Source organism: Rhinolophus ferrumequinum, chromosome 5 (genome assembly GCF_004115265.2).
Source record: "Rhinolophus ferrumequinum isolate MPI-CBG mRhiFer1 chromosome 5, mRhiFer1_v1.p, whole genome shotgun sequence".
NCBI classification, from domain to species: Eukaryota; Metazoa; Chordata; class Mammalia; order Chiroptera; family Rhinolophidae; genus Rhinolophus; species Rhinolophus ferrumequinum.
Window position 1 is genome coordinate 5,199,471 of NC_046288.1, and position 17,635 is coordinate 5,217,105.

Here is a 17,635-nt window from a genome sequence, read left to right on the forward strand (position 1 = left end):
AAATAACTTATTACCCAACAATGACTTTCTATCTCAAATTATGAAAGTAATACAAATTATGCTAACAGAAATAGGGTCCTGAAAAGCTACACAAAGGAACTGAACAATACGTCTCAATCTTTCCCACAAAATACAGAGCAGGGCCTGTGGGATGAGGCAAGGTAGGTACCTAGGGCTCAGAATTTAAGTAAGCACTCGCTCTCAGGGTCATGCAAGCTCAGAGTTCACACCTGAGAGTGTGTACCTCCTTAAATTTTGAACCCTGGGCACCCAGCTTGCCTCACCTTAGTCCCAGCCCAGGTACTGAGAAAAGACGTATCCACAGGAATGACTGGCAGTTTAGCCCAAGGCAAGAAAAAAATTTTTTTTCGTAAAACACTATGTATATCCTAATAATTTTGTCGCCATTCTACACTAAATCACTTCATTTTTAATATATCCTATTTTTCCTATAAATATGATGCTCCAGAAAGAAGCAGGGTCATGTTTATCTGAAGCCTTAGGTGCCCCTTCACATACTACTCTGCTAATATATAGTTGATCCTTGAACCACATGGGGTTAGTGGCACTCACCCAGCACACAGGTGAAAAGCCATGTTTAACTTTTGACTCCCCCAAAATTTAAGTTGTCCCTCAGTATCCATGAGGATTTGGTTTCAGGACCCTCCGTGGATACCAAAATCCATAGATGCTCAAGTCCCCTCTAAAACGGCAATAATGCATACAGGCAGCCCTCCATATCTGCAGACTCCCAACCAGAGATGGAAAACAGAACAGATATTTATTGAAAAAAATCCACATATAAGTGGACCCACACAGTTCAAACCCATGATGTTCAAGGGTCAACTATACTATGCATGTATGTTTAGCTATAGTAGACGTTATATGTACTCATATAATTATATATTGCCTACGCGTATTTCTTATATATATGTATATATATGTGTATATATACATATATATATGCTTATATAGTATTCACATACTACTATGCTTACTATACTATGCTTATAACTTCCAGAGCACACCCCAATTCAAAAGCGCAGTCCTAGAAGTGAAAAATTAAAACCCATTTTAGGAGAAACCCATAAAAACTATGACCCAATTTGCAATGTTAAACTCTAAAAAAATGTATTTTCAATAAGATTAATTCTTTTATATGTTGAAAGTTGATCTCTTCAACCATTCTGCATATGCATATCGACCCTTTTTTGTATCATGTGGAATATTTTAAAACTTGAACTCCAATAGGCATCAAATTAGTGAACAGAATGAATTTGAAATACAATTTTAATAGAAATTATTGGTAAAAGTTTTTTAAAACATTCGTACAAATAGTTGTAGCTAATGTTACCTGAAAACCACATATTGTCATACGTTTTAAACTAATTTCATATCCTCTGAAATTAAGTTGTCACTAAAATTAGAATCTGCTGTTTTACTTTTTCCCCTTAAAAACATTGTTAATGTCCCCTAAATCAATTAGTGGATAGAAAAAAGTATATTCTATTAGTTAACGAATTAAAAGTTTAGCCATTTGCCATATTTAGCTTTCCACAACTGTGCAGTGAACTGTAAACATACACAATTTAAAATGTCAAATGAGCTTGTGAGTTAATAAGAGTCCTAAGATAACCAAATATTCTTAAATCATGACATAATTAATTCTTCCCTATCAATATACCCATGAAACTAATTTCAGACACAATAAACAGAACACTAGAATACTTAAGTTAGACTGCAGGACTGACAGCTAGTTCTTGAAAGAATGTAACCATATATCCTGACCCCCAATGTTATTAAAATTCCAGTTATTAATCCTGTCTTATTGCGCTTTTGTTTTCATAACATTTTCATCAAGGATTAGGGAGATATTGTCAGGCTGGAAAAGCTTACATTTTCTGATATGATTCAGAACAGCTGAATTCTTGTTTAGATAACCCTCTATTCATATTCCTTTCCTTGCCCGCATGCCCCACACCAAATACACACAAGTCCTCACCATTTTATGAATCCCCTTAGGGAAATTAATGCCACAAGCTATCCCTGCTAGTTATTTATTTATTGTCACCAATACGGTCCTTTATAAGGCCCCAAACAGATCTATTCCTCTGGCAACCTTCATAATTTCTCATCATGGTGGAGATTCAAAGGCTTTGGTCCCTAAGATGAATATTGCAAATATCTAATCCTTGCTTTCTACACTGTTGCTTTCACTTTCCAAAAGGGATATAAACTGCAGCAGTAAATACAAAGACATCTGCGGATTTCCAATGGGACTTTACACTGTAGCTTCCCCATCTAAGTTGAACCACACACACACAAAAAATGCGTTCACAGATAAGCTATTATCATGCAGGCTTGAGTGTAGCTCTAGTTTTAAATCCTGTGTTTTCAATAAGAGAATTAAAAAAGAAAAGAAAAAAATGATAGAGATTGACTTTTCAAGGGTCCAAATAACAGGTGAGATTGTTCTAAGAGAACCTCTGCAGAATTGACAGATAAACATGCTGCATTTTTGTGTGCTAGTGGGTGGAGTGGGAGAAAAGGAGTGGGGGAGTGGTTTACTTTGTTAAGATCGTCACTAAAATGTTAACACAAATAAATGCCAGTCCCCTGGACTCCTATCTAATATTTGATGGTGACACAAGTCTGGGGAAGAATAAGAAACAGAAGTGGGTAAGTGGTGAAGAAACAATGCTACAATATTTAAATATCATTTTGCTAATGTATTCATAAAGGACCCCAGGAAAAGGGCAATAAGAAAATTCTGGTATAATGCTTTACATGGTTTGTGTTGTCACTACAACCTTACAAGGCCATTGCTAGGAGGCACTTTCCTATTGCGTATTGATTTATATAATTACTGGGCATGCAAGTGAAGATGCACATTCATGGGCCACATATGGCTCAACAATATCAAAAGCTCTCTTTTATTTTGAAAGAGACAGGAGAAAAAAGTAGCAATTAGATTACCCCCAAAGTCACAATGCTATAAGCAAGTACAAAGCATTTTCAAAAGAATAGTTACAGCACTCTTAAAAAACAAAACACCTTCCCATTCCCAGAATATATCAACTATTAATTTGGCCAGTCACCTAATTGTGACAAACTGAGTCACCTTAGGGGTATGCTTAGAATTTATTTACTTAATAGAAAAACAACTCATCAAATTAACACAGATATAAAATAATGAACAGTGAAATTTAACAAATGAATAGGGTTTTGTGGTTAGTAGTAGTTTTGTTGTTGTTTTGGCGAAATCATTAAGTACAGCCCTGGAAAGTCTATAACAATTGGGCAAATTTATGGGGCTGAAGGGAATCTTTTATTATAAGAGTGATAATTAAGAGTTTTCAAACCAGGAAAAGAGAACACTGCTATAGGAAAAAAAAACCCGAGGTTTTCAGGGTAGGCTGATTAATTATGCTGAGTGATAGAGCATTTAAACATGAAATAAGGTGTGACTGCCATTCACTGTCTTCCAACTCTGTAGTGTGATCTTACCAATCTGCTGAATCGCTGACTGCGACCTTAGCCCAGGGGCCAGCGTCCGTTGTCACGAATCCCACATCATCATGCGAGCTGGAAGATGACTGGTCAGAGAGATGCGGAGGAAGCACTGGTAACCTGTCATCTTCAATAATGACAGTGTCATCTTGGGGCATATTCACTGTGGGGGACAGCTGGTATTTACCTGCCCGGTGGGGAAAAAAAAGAAAAGAAAAGAAATTCTAGACTCGTGCTCCGTCTTAGGTTTAGTAATAGTAATACTTTGCTACATCAGAAAAAGTCTGAATTTCCAAACATCTGCTCAACCTGGTAGAACAAAACAGAATTAAGCAAATTTGTTTCTCATAAATGAATATCAAATGGAGACCTCAAGTCTATTCCTTCCTTTGCCACTAGAGCTATGTAGCCCTGGGCAGAGTATTCAATTTCTCTGGGTTTAAAACCAGAGATGATCTCCAGAATGTCTTCTAATAGGAAAACACTACAGTTTCTGAGTTGTGCAAGTCCCTTGAAAAATTTTACCAGGAAATGTGGAGGGAAGCCCTGCAAACTTACATCAATCATTCAGTCATTCATTCACGTAGCAGGTATGTAAGAAAGACTTATTCTCTGCCCCTAAACAGCTCACACCCTAGAGAAGGAGATGGACATATCCAAAGTGATCATTGATTGACTCTGTGAGTGATGTGCCGAAAGTACTGTGGCATTCATTAGTGCTGGCATTGCGTAGGTAGCTGGACACAGAGGATGCTGGGAATCTTAACAAAAGTTAAAATCAGAGTTGGATTTTGAATGATGAATAGGTCTTTTCTGCTAGAAGAAATGATGCCATTGATTTGAGACCTCTGCAGCACCATCATTAAATGCATGATGGAGAAATGCCCACGGTGCATTCAGGTGACATTTCAAAAATGAATTCGTGCAGAACAAAGGCCTTGGGGGAAGATGGCAGAGCAAAGATTAGAATCTGAAGGCAGCCCCGAGGTTTGCAGGTCAAAACAGGGGAGCCTGTAAATTTTGATTTATTCAGTTAGCATATAGTGTTCTTGGTAAGGAAAGACCCAGAACTGTCTACACTGATCAGTTTCTTCCAGGAATATCTGGTCAGGTTCACAGATCAACATAACAGGCATTTACATTTCTTGAGACAAAATTACAATTCAAGGCTCTAAATCCTTAAAAGATAAAGCTGGGGTCCAAACGATGCCATCTTCCTTCCCCAAATGCCTATAGTTCTTCTGGCTTCCTCCCCAAAACTTGTGCCATACTTCTTCTGAGCAGTAACTGTGGACAAAACGTTTGTGCATATGAATACCGTGGGGGAGACCACACTCACAGATTATGAAGGCCCATTAGTCTGGCTTTCCCAACAAAGCAAGGTGAATTGACAATTTTTACCTTGGGCCTTCATAATAAAAGGCCCTTCATTTATTTGATTCCTACCCAAATAAAAAGGATTGCTGCACTTAACCAATATGGCCACCATTTTACACAGGGTGTACGTTTCCTTTATTATAAATTATTTTTTTATATAGCACAACAGCAATGTATAGAAAAGTTTATTAAACATTTTAGCATCAGTCGTAGATCTAGTTTTTAAAGTAAACATTCATAAGAATGTATAACTGATAAATTTTGTTTTAACATTATTTTGGAAAATTTGGAATGGCATTTGTAAGCTTGAAGGATTTTAAAATATATATATTATTCTAGACATTTCAACAATGGAGCAAAAATTAAGTTGATATATATCTTTTCAGGACAACCCACAAGAGTAAACTTGCTATAAATTTCAAATGCATTCATTATTTAGTATCAGCTACTCTATTATAGAAACACTACATGTTCACTGAAATCTCTACTCAGCATTTTATCAAGAAAACACTCTATTTTGATTTTAAATGCATCCATTTTGATAAACTGAAAACTAGCAACTTTTTATGAATGCTCATGATAAAAATGTAAATCAAATTTTATACTTAATCATTTCCCTTTCCTGAATTCAAGTCCATGCATTCCTACTAGAGTTTTAGGATATTAGTACAGAAAGACAGAAATCTGTTCAATAAAATATCATTCATAAATAAGGTCAGACATTCTAGCACTATTACTCAAAAAAATATTTCCTTCTCAAGACACACTTTTTTCCCCCAACAGTGCACAAAATGACAAAACCAGAATTCTCCCTGACAGCTCACCACCGACAAGGCACACATCACAGCATTAAAGGCCAATTCCTCATACAGGCAAAATTTATTAGATGGAAATATCATGGTGCAATTATACCACATCACTTCTTAACACAAAACTAAAACTCTTGGGTTTACACAGTATATTTGAAGAAATAGCCTAATAAGCAATATGGAGCACTGAATGGTTCTTTGTATGACAATCCTTTTTTATAATATGTTGTTTTGAGTAGAGACATTGTACCTTAAGTGATACAAAATTTTATATATAAATAAATGGAAAGAAATGTCCCTAATAGTAAGATAACAATTAAGTGTTTTTTCTCTCACCCATGATTTGAGAATTTGTATTTTCCATGCTTGCTAGGAATATAGCTTTGCAATCTGGCTCCAGAAACACGTTGGGGGTAATGGCTGACTAAATTATCTGACTACATATGGTACTAAACTCCACCTACTCAATACCTTTTAATTATGTTGGCTGGTACTTGGCACATCATAAATGTGAAACCTACAAAGAGTGGCTTGAGAAGCCTTTGATCAGTTTTTCAATGGATAAATATTCCGTTTTCCTCAACTAGTTAACCAACAACAACAACAATTAAACCAGTCAATATCTTTTAGAGGAGTGAAACAATGAGATTCAGAATGACTGTTCACTAGACATTTATTCATTGGTACATTTACATAGAAGGTAATGCCACGCACGACACTAAAAACAGATGAAATGAGGACAAATCTTCCAGTGATTGGACTCACAATAAAAACATTAATGTTCCATTTTTCTATGTTGGATTTCTAACAAGACGAATATAAACATAATTATCTTTTTTAAACTCACCACAAATGTATGAATATAATAGCTACTGAGATTAAATTCTAAAATGGATACAACAGATTGCAATTTTGCTTTGAAACATAAAATTTCTTCAGATTAAAATGTGGGGAAAAATGTAAGGTTCCACACTCCTAATGTCAACTTGTGATTTTATGAAGTGAACATGTTGGTTAAATTAGCTATGCCTAGTATTATTATTATTATTATTATTAAGAAAGTTCAACAGTTTGTGAAATATTTTTAAGGCTTTTAAAAGAAAGAAATCCTATGCAGGCTCACTACAGATTTCTTTTTGATGAATGTCCAGGATGACTCTTTTAAAATCCACATAGTCGAAGAGTCCACCAATATGGATGACATTTGGAGACATCTTGCCTGTGGTCACAAATCTGGCTGACTCCACCAAAAGCTAAGTGGACCAGGTATGAGTAACATGGGACTCATGAGTCACAAAAACATACACTGTAATGTTGGTTCAGAAGCACAGAAACTCTGAAGTTTCAGACTTATCACTTCATTTCTTTGGTCCATAGCTCCCCTGACCAGAAGGTAAATGGGTTGGAAAATAATGATTTCTGAGGTGGTTTTCAAAGATTAACTCCTTTGATTTTTAGATCACAGTGGTTGCCAGAATGAAATAGATTCTGGAGACTGCCTAATGCCTTTTGCTTCAAGATGTATATACTTATAATTGAGGTTAATAAAGAATGAATGCCACACATTGTGTGATCTCAGTATTCCCCAGAGAGGGCTATTTTTAGAAATAGGAAATAAAACCAAAATAAAAATCATCATGTGACCTTGAGACGTTTCCCTTTATCTGTTAAGTGGGAAAGTGTGGCTGATGATATGTGACCTCCTTCCAACTCTAACATCTCTTGCATTTTTTTATGAACTTGTTAGAAGCTTCTTTCGTGGGAAATGTGTCCATAGATTTAAATCAGAAGCCTCAAAGCTCCTTTTGGTCTAGAGTCCTATATGAAGAATATTCTATGTGAAAATTCACCGTTTGCATAAAATGAATCATTTCTTAATGTAATCCGATGGAATTTCAGTATAAATTTCTATCTGAATCACAGCAGATGATGAAGTAAATGCCACCACCTCTACTAGTGTTTACAAAGGAGTTATTCTAAATGTATGGAAGATAACCATTAACCAAACAAGATCTGTCTGAGAAATTTCCATGTACCTGGATACTATGCAAACCAATAAATACTATTACTATTAGATTAGGTTAATAGAAATTCAATACTCTAATATCTTATATTTGGTACCCTGTTTTGGTATTTTGTTGCAAGGTAACATCTTTTGTAGGATTTCTAACTTCAAGTGGGAACTGACTTAAACAGTATTTGTTTGTAGGGCCAATGATATTGGAATAGAAACTGACAAAGACTGAGGAATTCGCAAATTTTCAAAACTCAAGATAAATCAAATTATGTGTATGCATTTCTCAGGGTAAAATTATATGGTATCCCCTAGTTTTCAGTACATTAAAAAAACAATTAAAAAAAAACTGTCTTAAGAAAATATCATCATTCAACATCTATTTGGCCTATCATCCAGGGTAAAGAGACTGTCATCCCCCAGCCCAAAAGGGTGTGCACAGTACATCACAAAGCACAGAACTGGGAGGGAAGTTACTGCCCTGAGTGAAGCACCTGGAGTCATAAAAGCCCATTACACCTCTAGCAGAGGAAGAGAAAACAATGTGAACTACAATGCAAACTTGACCAGACTAATGAAGCCATAGCTAACAAAACCTAGGGACACAGGCTATGAAAAAGAAATGAAGGAATCCTCAACCCATATATACATCACACTAGATGAATTTTGGGGGGTATTTGTTTTTTGTTTTGTTTTGTTTTGTTTTAGTTTTAGTTTTTCGCCTTCCTCTGAAGCTTCAGGGATTGGAGGCAGGACGCAGGTTACAGGAACTGGTGGACCAATGGTCTGATTCAGTATGGCAAGTCCTATGTTCCTATAATAAAGGGGAAATTACAGCACATCACTTTGTATGCACACACAGCCAGGGACACATGCACTCTCTCTTTCAAGGGGTCTGAATTTTCATCAACAAATAAGTATTTAAAACAGATAAAGTTTTATATCCAATACAAGAAAGTATGGAAAATCGAATAGCAGTGAAGAGAGTAATCATTAATAAGCAAAGATTAATGTGATATATTATGTGAAATGCCTGTCACCTCATAGGATGGTATCTTTACCATCCTTCTCCTACTTTCACTTATGCCAAAGAGGCAAATGGAAAAATGTTGACAAAATAAAACTACAGTTGGCATGTCTAAATTCTGTGTGTGACAAAACAAGAAGTTGAGAATTTAGCAATTTTTTCCAAACTAGAAAGCTAGAGGGGTTAGAGGAAGAACAGAAAATTCTAGCAGTCATGTTTATGTATTTTTCCTACCATGCCCAGTAGAATGTTCTTTGAAGGTAGAAATTGTTCCTATTCATCTTTGTATCTACAGCAAAAGTATAAATACAATGTATTGCCAATAGCAGGCTTTCCATAAACATCCATTGATGAACGAAATAAATTCTTCCTCTAACGGAGCTTATAATGGAAACTTGAATAGTGCTAAATCTATACTAAATGTACTCAAAATGGAGTAAAATTTAGAGTTTTACTTTCTACTAGAGCTTTGCAAAACAAAACAAAACAAAACAAAACAGCAATAAAAGTGTTTTATATCAGGTGCTCTTTTAATCAGAACAGCTTCCTGCGTTTTAAATTAGAAAACTCCCAAGCTAATCTCAAGATGAGCAACTCAGTACATCCAACAGTCCTGTGGCAAAGCAAGTGTTTATTAACTGGATCTGTGATTTGAAAGCTGTACTGCTGCACAGCAAGTCCTAGTGACCTCATTACCCCTGGGGGCCATGCAGACAGCATGGCGTTGAATCCAAACAAAGGATGCAAAAAACTCATTTCAAGATTTTAAAATGGAGGCTTTGAAAAAGTAGAGATGCAGTTAAAAAATGGCACCATCCTATTAAGTGCAAACCAAATAAATGTGACTATCTCATCTACACGTATGTATGTACATTCATATTTCCTGCTTCCAAACAGTGCTACTGTGACTAATATGTAACATCGGAATCCTTTCTGTCATAAACCACTACATTTTGATTGTTTAAAAAAACATGGATTCACTTATTATCTCAAACAAGCTGAGAATACTTGATTACAAGGAATATTTCCATGTGATCCCTTTTTTTCTTCCCACATTATAGCATCTAAAACTCACTTAACAAAATCAATGTATTGATTTATTCTTTATATTAGCACTTCCTGAATGATTATACTGAACCTGATCTTTTTCCTCTTGGAAACCTGGGCCTCCTTTACATTAATATTACATTAACAACCTCTCCGTGAACCAGTTTAAACATAAAAATAAGATGTGATAAACAGTTTTACCTGACTCACCCATTATCCTACTGAGTGCAGCATTTCTTGTGGGTGATTCATCGAGCCCCTCAATCCCACTGTAGAGGGAATGGGAAATTCTTCGTTCTCTGTCATCCAACACCGTTTCAATGGGCAGCTCAGGTCCAGAGGGGCTCCCAGGTGACTTCAGCTATAGAGAAAGGGGGGCAAGCAAAAGTCAGGACTGGAGGCCCATTAGCAGCATGGGGGGATTATAACAACTTGCCCAAGGCCTGCATCCAACTGGGTACCAAATGAACTAGAACTTTTCACCCTGTACCAAAATAATTTGTGATGACAGCTCTGCCTAATGACCAACTTTCTGTGCCACTTTACACTGTGCCTCCCATGAAGTTCTGTCAGATTTCCACCATTGGAGGAAAAAATATGTATATTAAAAGCTTCTTCTTTTTTTTTTTTTAGATTTATCTTGGTTATTTTTTCAATTTGACTGCTAGTATCTGCTGAAGTCAATTAAAGTTATGGTTTTATTCAGAATTCTTCATGAGATGCTGCCCTGCACAAGGCATGCTTTATCAGAACGGAAACTGGGATTTAACTATACTTTCATACCTATAGGATGGAAGTACATGACAATTAGCACACATTTGGATGTGTGTGCCCATAACATTACCATCCACTGCGAAGAACCACAAGTCAGATCGGATGTCTTGAACAACATACTCAGCTTCAAGTTCTTCTGCTAGACATGAGGAATAATTGTCCTATTCTCTTATTGTAATTGTAAGCATGGAATGACTGAGAAAAGCACTTTAATAGAATACAAACTATACAGAAGTAAGGACCAAATATTCGAATGAAGCAGGCAAAGATGTGTATTTCACAAACACATATGATCTACTAAATAAGCCAAGAATATAGGTCAGTTTCTATCGCCATGAATAAAATTGCACGTGGCATCCTTAAAACAGCTGTGCCTTATCGGTCATATTCTTCTTAAAAATAATATGAATAAAAAACCTAGTAAGGCCTTGAAACAAATCTGCTTCAAGGAAGAACAAATCACACTTAACTATAATACAATCCTCCCGGTGTGGGCTCTGGTTAACCCCATGCACTAACATCTTATGACGTTTTGGTGCTGGATTGCAGCCAGAGGCCGAGAGGGCTTGAGGGGGAGAGGGGGCCCAGTACAACACAGCAAAGCTAGAGAGGGGAATGCACATTCCAAATAGATGAAAGCATAACTGTGGCAGTTCCTCCGCCTGAACAAATTATTACTTCTGTTAGAAGCTATCATCTGTTTAATATAAATGAGATATTTAATGAAGTTCAGGATTGGAGACTTATCTCTCCCAGTTTGATAAGCACTGGGGAGATTTAATGCATCGAAGGGTCAACACAATTACAATTGGAGGCACGTCCAACTGCAGGAGAATAATAAACTTGCAGGGCTAGTGAATTAGACACAATAAGGTTTAAATTGCGAAATGAGAATTTGTTTTATTCGTGTGTTGTTTTTTTTTTAATTGTAGCTTACAACTGACAGCTTTACTGAAAAGTAAATGAAATACTCAAGGTCTCTGATGTACAAGAATAAATTAACAATTTCTGAAAGAATACTATGCCTAAATTCCAAGGTACTTTGGGGAGGTGAAAACAAAAACAAACACAAAAAATACTCTATACCTTTAAGAACAAGTATGTTTGAATTTTTAAAATACGCACATACATTAAAGAGACTTGCTATACAAGTCTCTATACACAAGAGCTGCTTGCTATACAATGATTTACTTCAACATAAGACATCCTCAAGTTTGCTTAACAAATACATTTAACTGAACTATATAACTCTGCAATTTTTTAGATGATAAAATCTTCATCAAGTTCCTTCATGAGAAAGCCCTAAATATCCCAGGAGGCTATTTTATCATTTTAAAAAGTCAAATAAAAATTTGATTTTAAAAAATAGTACCTGCAGGCTTTCTACAGAAAAAAAACAACTATAAGATGTCTGTTCAGACAGAACCTTGCACTCGACCATTTTCCTGGGAAAGAGTGCACACCTCCCCTGACTCCCGACCCATGTCTAATTTACATCTCAAAAGACAGATTTAAATGAAGACATTAATGGCCTACTACATAAATATTTAACAGAAGATACAATGCCTTTTAATTTCTTAAAAAAAAAACCCTGATTTTAAATCCTTTGATGATTTGTGTGTGTGTGTGTGTGTGTGTGTACGTGTGTGTGTGTATGCCTGCGTGCAAGCTAGAAAACGAGCATACGCAAATGTGTTAGAGGGGCAGTGGCATACAGCGGAGACAGAGCAAGGCCTTCCTATAAATTGTGCTCCTTCCAAGCCCTTCCGTCTCCTATTATATAAAAACTTTGTTGCAATTACAAAGGGAATTGTTTTTTTCATTTCTTTTTTCTGAAATTTCATTGTTAACATACAGGAACACAATGGATTTATGTACACTGATTCTGTATACTGGAACTTAACAGTATTTGTTTATTGTTTCTAACAGTTTTTTGGTGGAATCTTTAGGGTTTTCTATATAAAGAATCATGTCGTCTGTAAAAAGTGACAATTTGACTTCATCATGCCCAATCTAGAGGCCTTTTATTTCTTTCTCTTGCCTGATTGCTCTGGATAGGGTTTCCAATACTACATTGAATAACAATGGTGAGAGACAATACCTAGGAATAAACTTAACAAAGGATGCGAAGGACCTATACAATGAAAACTACAAGACATTATTAAAAGAAATTGAAGACGCAAGAAAATGGAAAGATATTCCATGTTCATGAAATGGAAGAATCAACATAGTTAAAATGGCCATATTACCCAAAGCATATACAGATTTTACGCAATCCTTATCTATATCCCAATGGCATTTAAAAAAAAACAAAAGAAATAGAACAAAAAAATCATCAGATTTGACTCTGAATAGCCAAAGCAATCCTGGGGGGGGCGGGGGGGAAATCACATGGCCAAAGGTATCACATGCCCTGACTTCAAATTATACTACAAAGTGACAATAATCAAAACAACAGGGTAGTGGCAGAAAAACAGACACACAGGCCAGTGGAACAGAACGGATACCCCAGAAATACAATCACATATATATGGGCAGATAATATTCAATAAAGACCAAAAACATATCATGGAGAAAAGAAAGCCTCTTCAATAAATGGTGCTGGGAAAACTGGAAAGCCAAGCACAGAAGAAAGAAACCAGACTGCTACCTGTCACCATATACCAAAATTAACTAAAAATGGTTCAAAGATCTAAATAATAACTTGCATAGAGGAAATCATAGGTACTACACTTATGGACCACAGTCTTAAAGAGGGTTTTATGAACTTGACTTCAAAGACAAGGGGAGTAAAAACAAAAATAAGTAAATGGGACTATATCAAACTAAAACGCTACTGCACAGCAAAAGAAACCATCACCAAGAGGCAACCAATCAAATGGCAGAAAATATTTGCAAACAGCTCCAATAAGGGCCTAATATCCAAAACATATAAAGAATTCATACAACTAAATAACAACAACAAAAAAATCCAATTAAAAAAAATGGACAGAGGACCTAAACAGACACTTCTCCCACGAAGACATACAAATGGCCAACAAATATATACAAAAAAGCTCAATTTCACCAGCTGTTAGGGAAATGCAAATCAAAACCACAATGAGATATCACCCCACACCAGTTAGAATGGCCATCATCAACAAGACAAGTAATAACAAGTGTTGGAGACGTTGTGGGGAAAAAGGAACCCTCGTACACTGTTGGTGGGAATGTAAATGGGTACAGTTGCTATGGAAAACAGTATGATGGCTCCTCAAAAATTTAACAATAAAATTACCATATGACCCAGTAATCCCACTTCTGGGTATCTACCCCAAAAATCTGAAAACATTTATCCATAAAAATATATGTGCCCCTATGTTCATTGCAACATTATTCACAGTCGCCCAGACACGGAAACAACTGAAGTATTCTTCCATACATGATATGGTACAGAGGGTGCCAAAAAAATGTATACACATTTTAAGAAAATAAAATCTATATTAAAATTGTAATACTGAATGTACTGATAACAAAAGATGAATACAAGTCACATTTGACTTCTGCAATTATAAGAGATGCTCAAAGTGGTTACCATCAGCGTCCAGACACCTCTGATTACAGCGAACTACTGCTTGAGCATAGATAACATCTCTTAAAATGTGTATACATTTTTTTGGCACCCCCGGTATAAACAATGGAATATTCCTCAGCCATAAGAAAAGATGAAATACTACCATTTGTGACAACGTGGATTAATCTTGAGAATATCATGCTAACTCAGTCAGAAAAAGTCGAGAACCATATGATTTCACTCATTTGTGAGATATAAAACTGAAAGCAACAAATGAACGAGACAAACAAAAAACATCACAGACACAGACAAGAGTTTAGTGGTTACCAGAGGGAAAGAGGGGATCGGTGAAGATAGTAAAGGGTAAAGGGAGTCAAATATTTGGTGACGGAAGGAGATTTGACTTTGGGTGGTGAACACACAATGCAACGTACAGATGATGTATTAATATCACGGAACTGTACACTCGAAACCTATGTAATTTTATTAACCAATGTCACCTCAATTTAATATATATTTTTAAATTTTTATCAAAATTCAGCTTCATTAGAAAAAGAAACCAAAAGACATGATTTGGAATTTTCACTTTGTTGCTTGTTTAAAGTGCAAAAATGTTCTTCAATCCAACTCCATTCAGTCCTGAGTAGTGATAGCTGTGTTGGGCTCTTCAGCTCCCCTGGGGAAACAGGGAAGCCTTTCCACCTACTGAAGAAAAATTAGCCCTACGATTCAGCAAGATAACTCACATTGCTTAGCAGCATGAAACGAGAGTCTACTTCTAAAGTAATGCGGAAATGTGTATTACAGTACAAAAAATCCTTATACTCTGTGACCAGGCCGTTTATTTCACTTTGTGGTCACTATCTTCACAAAATAATAAGCTATGTGAATAATAAAGATCAAGTAAATCAATATTTATCATAAATTTATTTACAATTTATAAAAATTGGAAATTACCTCAATCTCTAAAAATGTAAATATAGTATGCTCTTTAAAAAGATATTCAAATATTCATATATCACTTTCATAATCAGCAAATAACAAATGCTACCTAACAACAGAAAAACTGGGTATTGTCCAATGAATATGCTTTTCATTATATACGTGGCCTACTCTTCTTTTTTTAGGAAAAGTTAAACTCTTGCTTTTCTTTGAAAATCTAATACAATTTCTGAGGGGTTTAGCAAAATCTCATGTTCTAAGTATGCATTAGTGGGTCAAATGATGTCTTTCACATAAAGAAAATGTGTCTCACCATCTCACATATAAACGTTGAAAAGCTGGCATAGACATGGCCCTAAGCTCCTTCAGCAAACTTACACCTGGGTCCCAGTTAGTATCTGGCACGTGCTTATTATTGAACGTTTCAGTATTTATGGATTTATTCTCTTTTATCCCCAATGCCTGGCACAGAGCACACCCTGGGTGAATAATTAGATGCATTAATTTATTTCTAAGTTAATGACTCAGATTTTCCTTAAAATGACAGAGATTTATACATACTAGGCCTCCTGGAAATAAGCCTTTAAAATCGAGGGAACAGTACAATGCTGAAAAGAAACTGACCTCCCGGTAGATTCAAATTATACACTAAGAAAGTACTAACACCCAAAGGACGCATAAACACAAAACAACGAATAGAAAGGCAGGGTTGGGTGTTGGAGAAGCGTGGCTGGAGTTGTAGGGTCCAGTTTCAGGTTCTGCCTTCATGCAGGACCACATTTAATTTCCTTCACATCCCCATGTGTGCAAGGATCAGAGAAGTGAAGGATGGGCCCAGCGTCACTTTGCCTGTACATGGCGGACCCAGAATGTAACCGACTGTCTGAGGCTAAAGCCTGTGCTTTTATTGTATATTACCTCCCAGTGCAACCAGAATATAAATTGCCTGAACAAAACAATTACAGTGTATTACAGCCACTCACATGCATAAGAGGAATGGACACCATTCCGTGCTTCCCAGTTTCTCTGCCACTACCATGGCCTTGCAGCTCCTAAGCAAATCATCTGACCTCTGCACATTTATTCTTGAATATGTAAAATGCAGAGAATCATACATGATACCTTTGGCCCCTTCTTATTCTAATATAGCTTTCTAGTTCTAAGAGGATTAAACCTAGAGAGAGAATTCATTTTTAAAGCAGGGCTTAACGACTATATCCTTCAGTATGGGGGCTAACACAAAAGTTCACCTGCTCATACACTCTGCTTGTACTAAGATAGGGCTTTGTATGGAACTATGTCTGACAGAGGAAGCTATGTTCAATTATTACAGATATTAATTACTATACATATTACTACAATAATTCCTACAGATATTAATTGCCTTAAAACATTTAAAGTCAGCATAATTCTCATACACAAGTAATTTTCAATAGTCAAAGAACAATGTCAGGTGTTTGCTCTCATTTCCCTCCGCTTGCCTTCAAAGTATTCAACAAACTCTTCCTTTGTTGTGATATCAACGTTTCTGCTTCTTGCTTGATGTGTTCTTTCCAATGGAAAAGGATGACAGGACTTAAGACATTTTTCTCCAAAAAAATTAATCCATCATTCAGGGGCGCAAAACAAGGGAAAGCCATTTCTTTCCTTTTTTTTTTTGAAAGAAACAGTAATTGCTTAGGAATGTTTTAAAATACACTTAAATGAGAGCACTGGATCTAAGGAAAGCAAAGGAAATCCAGAATCACTGTTAAAATGTTAATTCTGTTACTTGTCTGAAGGTTTTCTTAGAACTTCAGTCTCTAATAGTAACTAAGTTATCTTTCTCTTCTAAAACTGCCAGATTCTCTAGGATTGTTTCCCCATCATTCAGTCCATGTTTAGATGCCAGTCCTGGGTTGGAAGCCAATGAAGGAGAGAGAGGAATATGGCAGATGGACTAGATCCCGCTAACTCAGAATTTACGGAGGGATGGGGAACTACGGTGGATGAAGTACCTCAAGGAGGAACTGGCTTTGGACAAACAAGCATAAATAATGTTTGGGGCAACATGGAATTAGGTGCCTGAAAGACATGCCAGTGTATATCTCCAGAGTCAGTTGGAAGGAGAATAGAGATCTGAGCTGGAAATGGGATTATGGGACTCATCATAACACAGGCAGTACCTGAAGACCAGGAAATAAGATCACCCAGGGAGCATGTGCAGGAGAAGAACAGCCCAGGAAGAGCCTTGATGAACATTAACAATAAAGAACAGGCAGAAAAGGGGAAGCTTAAAGGAGAGACCAGAGTTAGAGTCAAGTAGGAGAAAAATGGAGAGAGCAATTATGAAATGATTCAAGAATGAGGTGACTGCCATTCAAAGATTCCTGAAAGGTCCAGCAAAATTGACTAGAAATGCCTTCCAGAGAAAATCTCAAAGGTGCTATCGAGGCATAAATACTAGGGAAACACAGGGTAAGTTGATACCTAGTAGGGAGATTTGACAAATTTATTTTAAAAAAATACTAAAAAAATACAATACATAGTACTGCCCACATGTAAGGACAAGGAAAGATGTGACAAAGTACAAAAGATTTTCT

At 36.2% G+C, this 17,635-nt stretch overlaps 1 protein-coding gene across 14 annotated transcripts in view; it reads right to left on the reverse strand.

The window, feature by feature from the left end:
* PARD3 (par-3 family cell polarity regulator) overlaps positions 1-17,635 on the reverse strand; it is a 609,985-nt gene that overhangs the window by 207,754 nt on the left and 384,596 nt on the right. For 7 of the 14 annotated variants that reach the window (XM_033105853.1, XM_033105852.1, XM_033105847.1 and 4 more), the window contains 2 exons: positions 9,995-10,145; positions 3,508-3,697 (listed from right to left, as the gene is read on the reverse strand). In XM_033105853.1, the coding sequence (XP_032961744.1) occupies positions 3,508-3,697; positions 9,995-10,145 (341 nt within the window). Of the gene's footprint in view, positions 1-3,507; positions 3,698-9,985; positions 10,146-17,635 lie in introns of all 14 variants that reach the window. The other 7 variants (XM_033105850.1, XM_033105846.1, XM_033105842.1 and 4 more) reach the window with 1 other exon arrangement.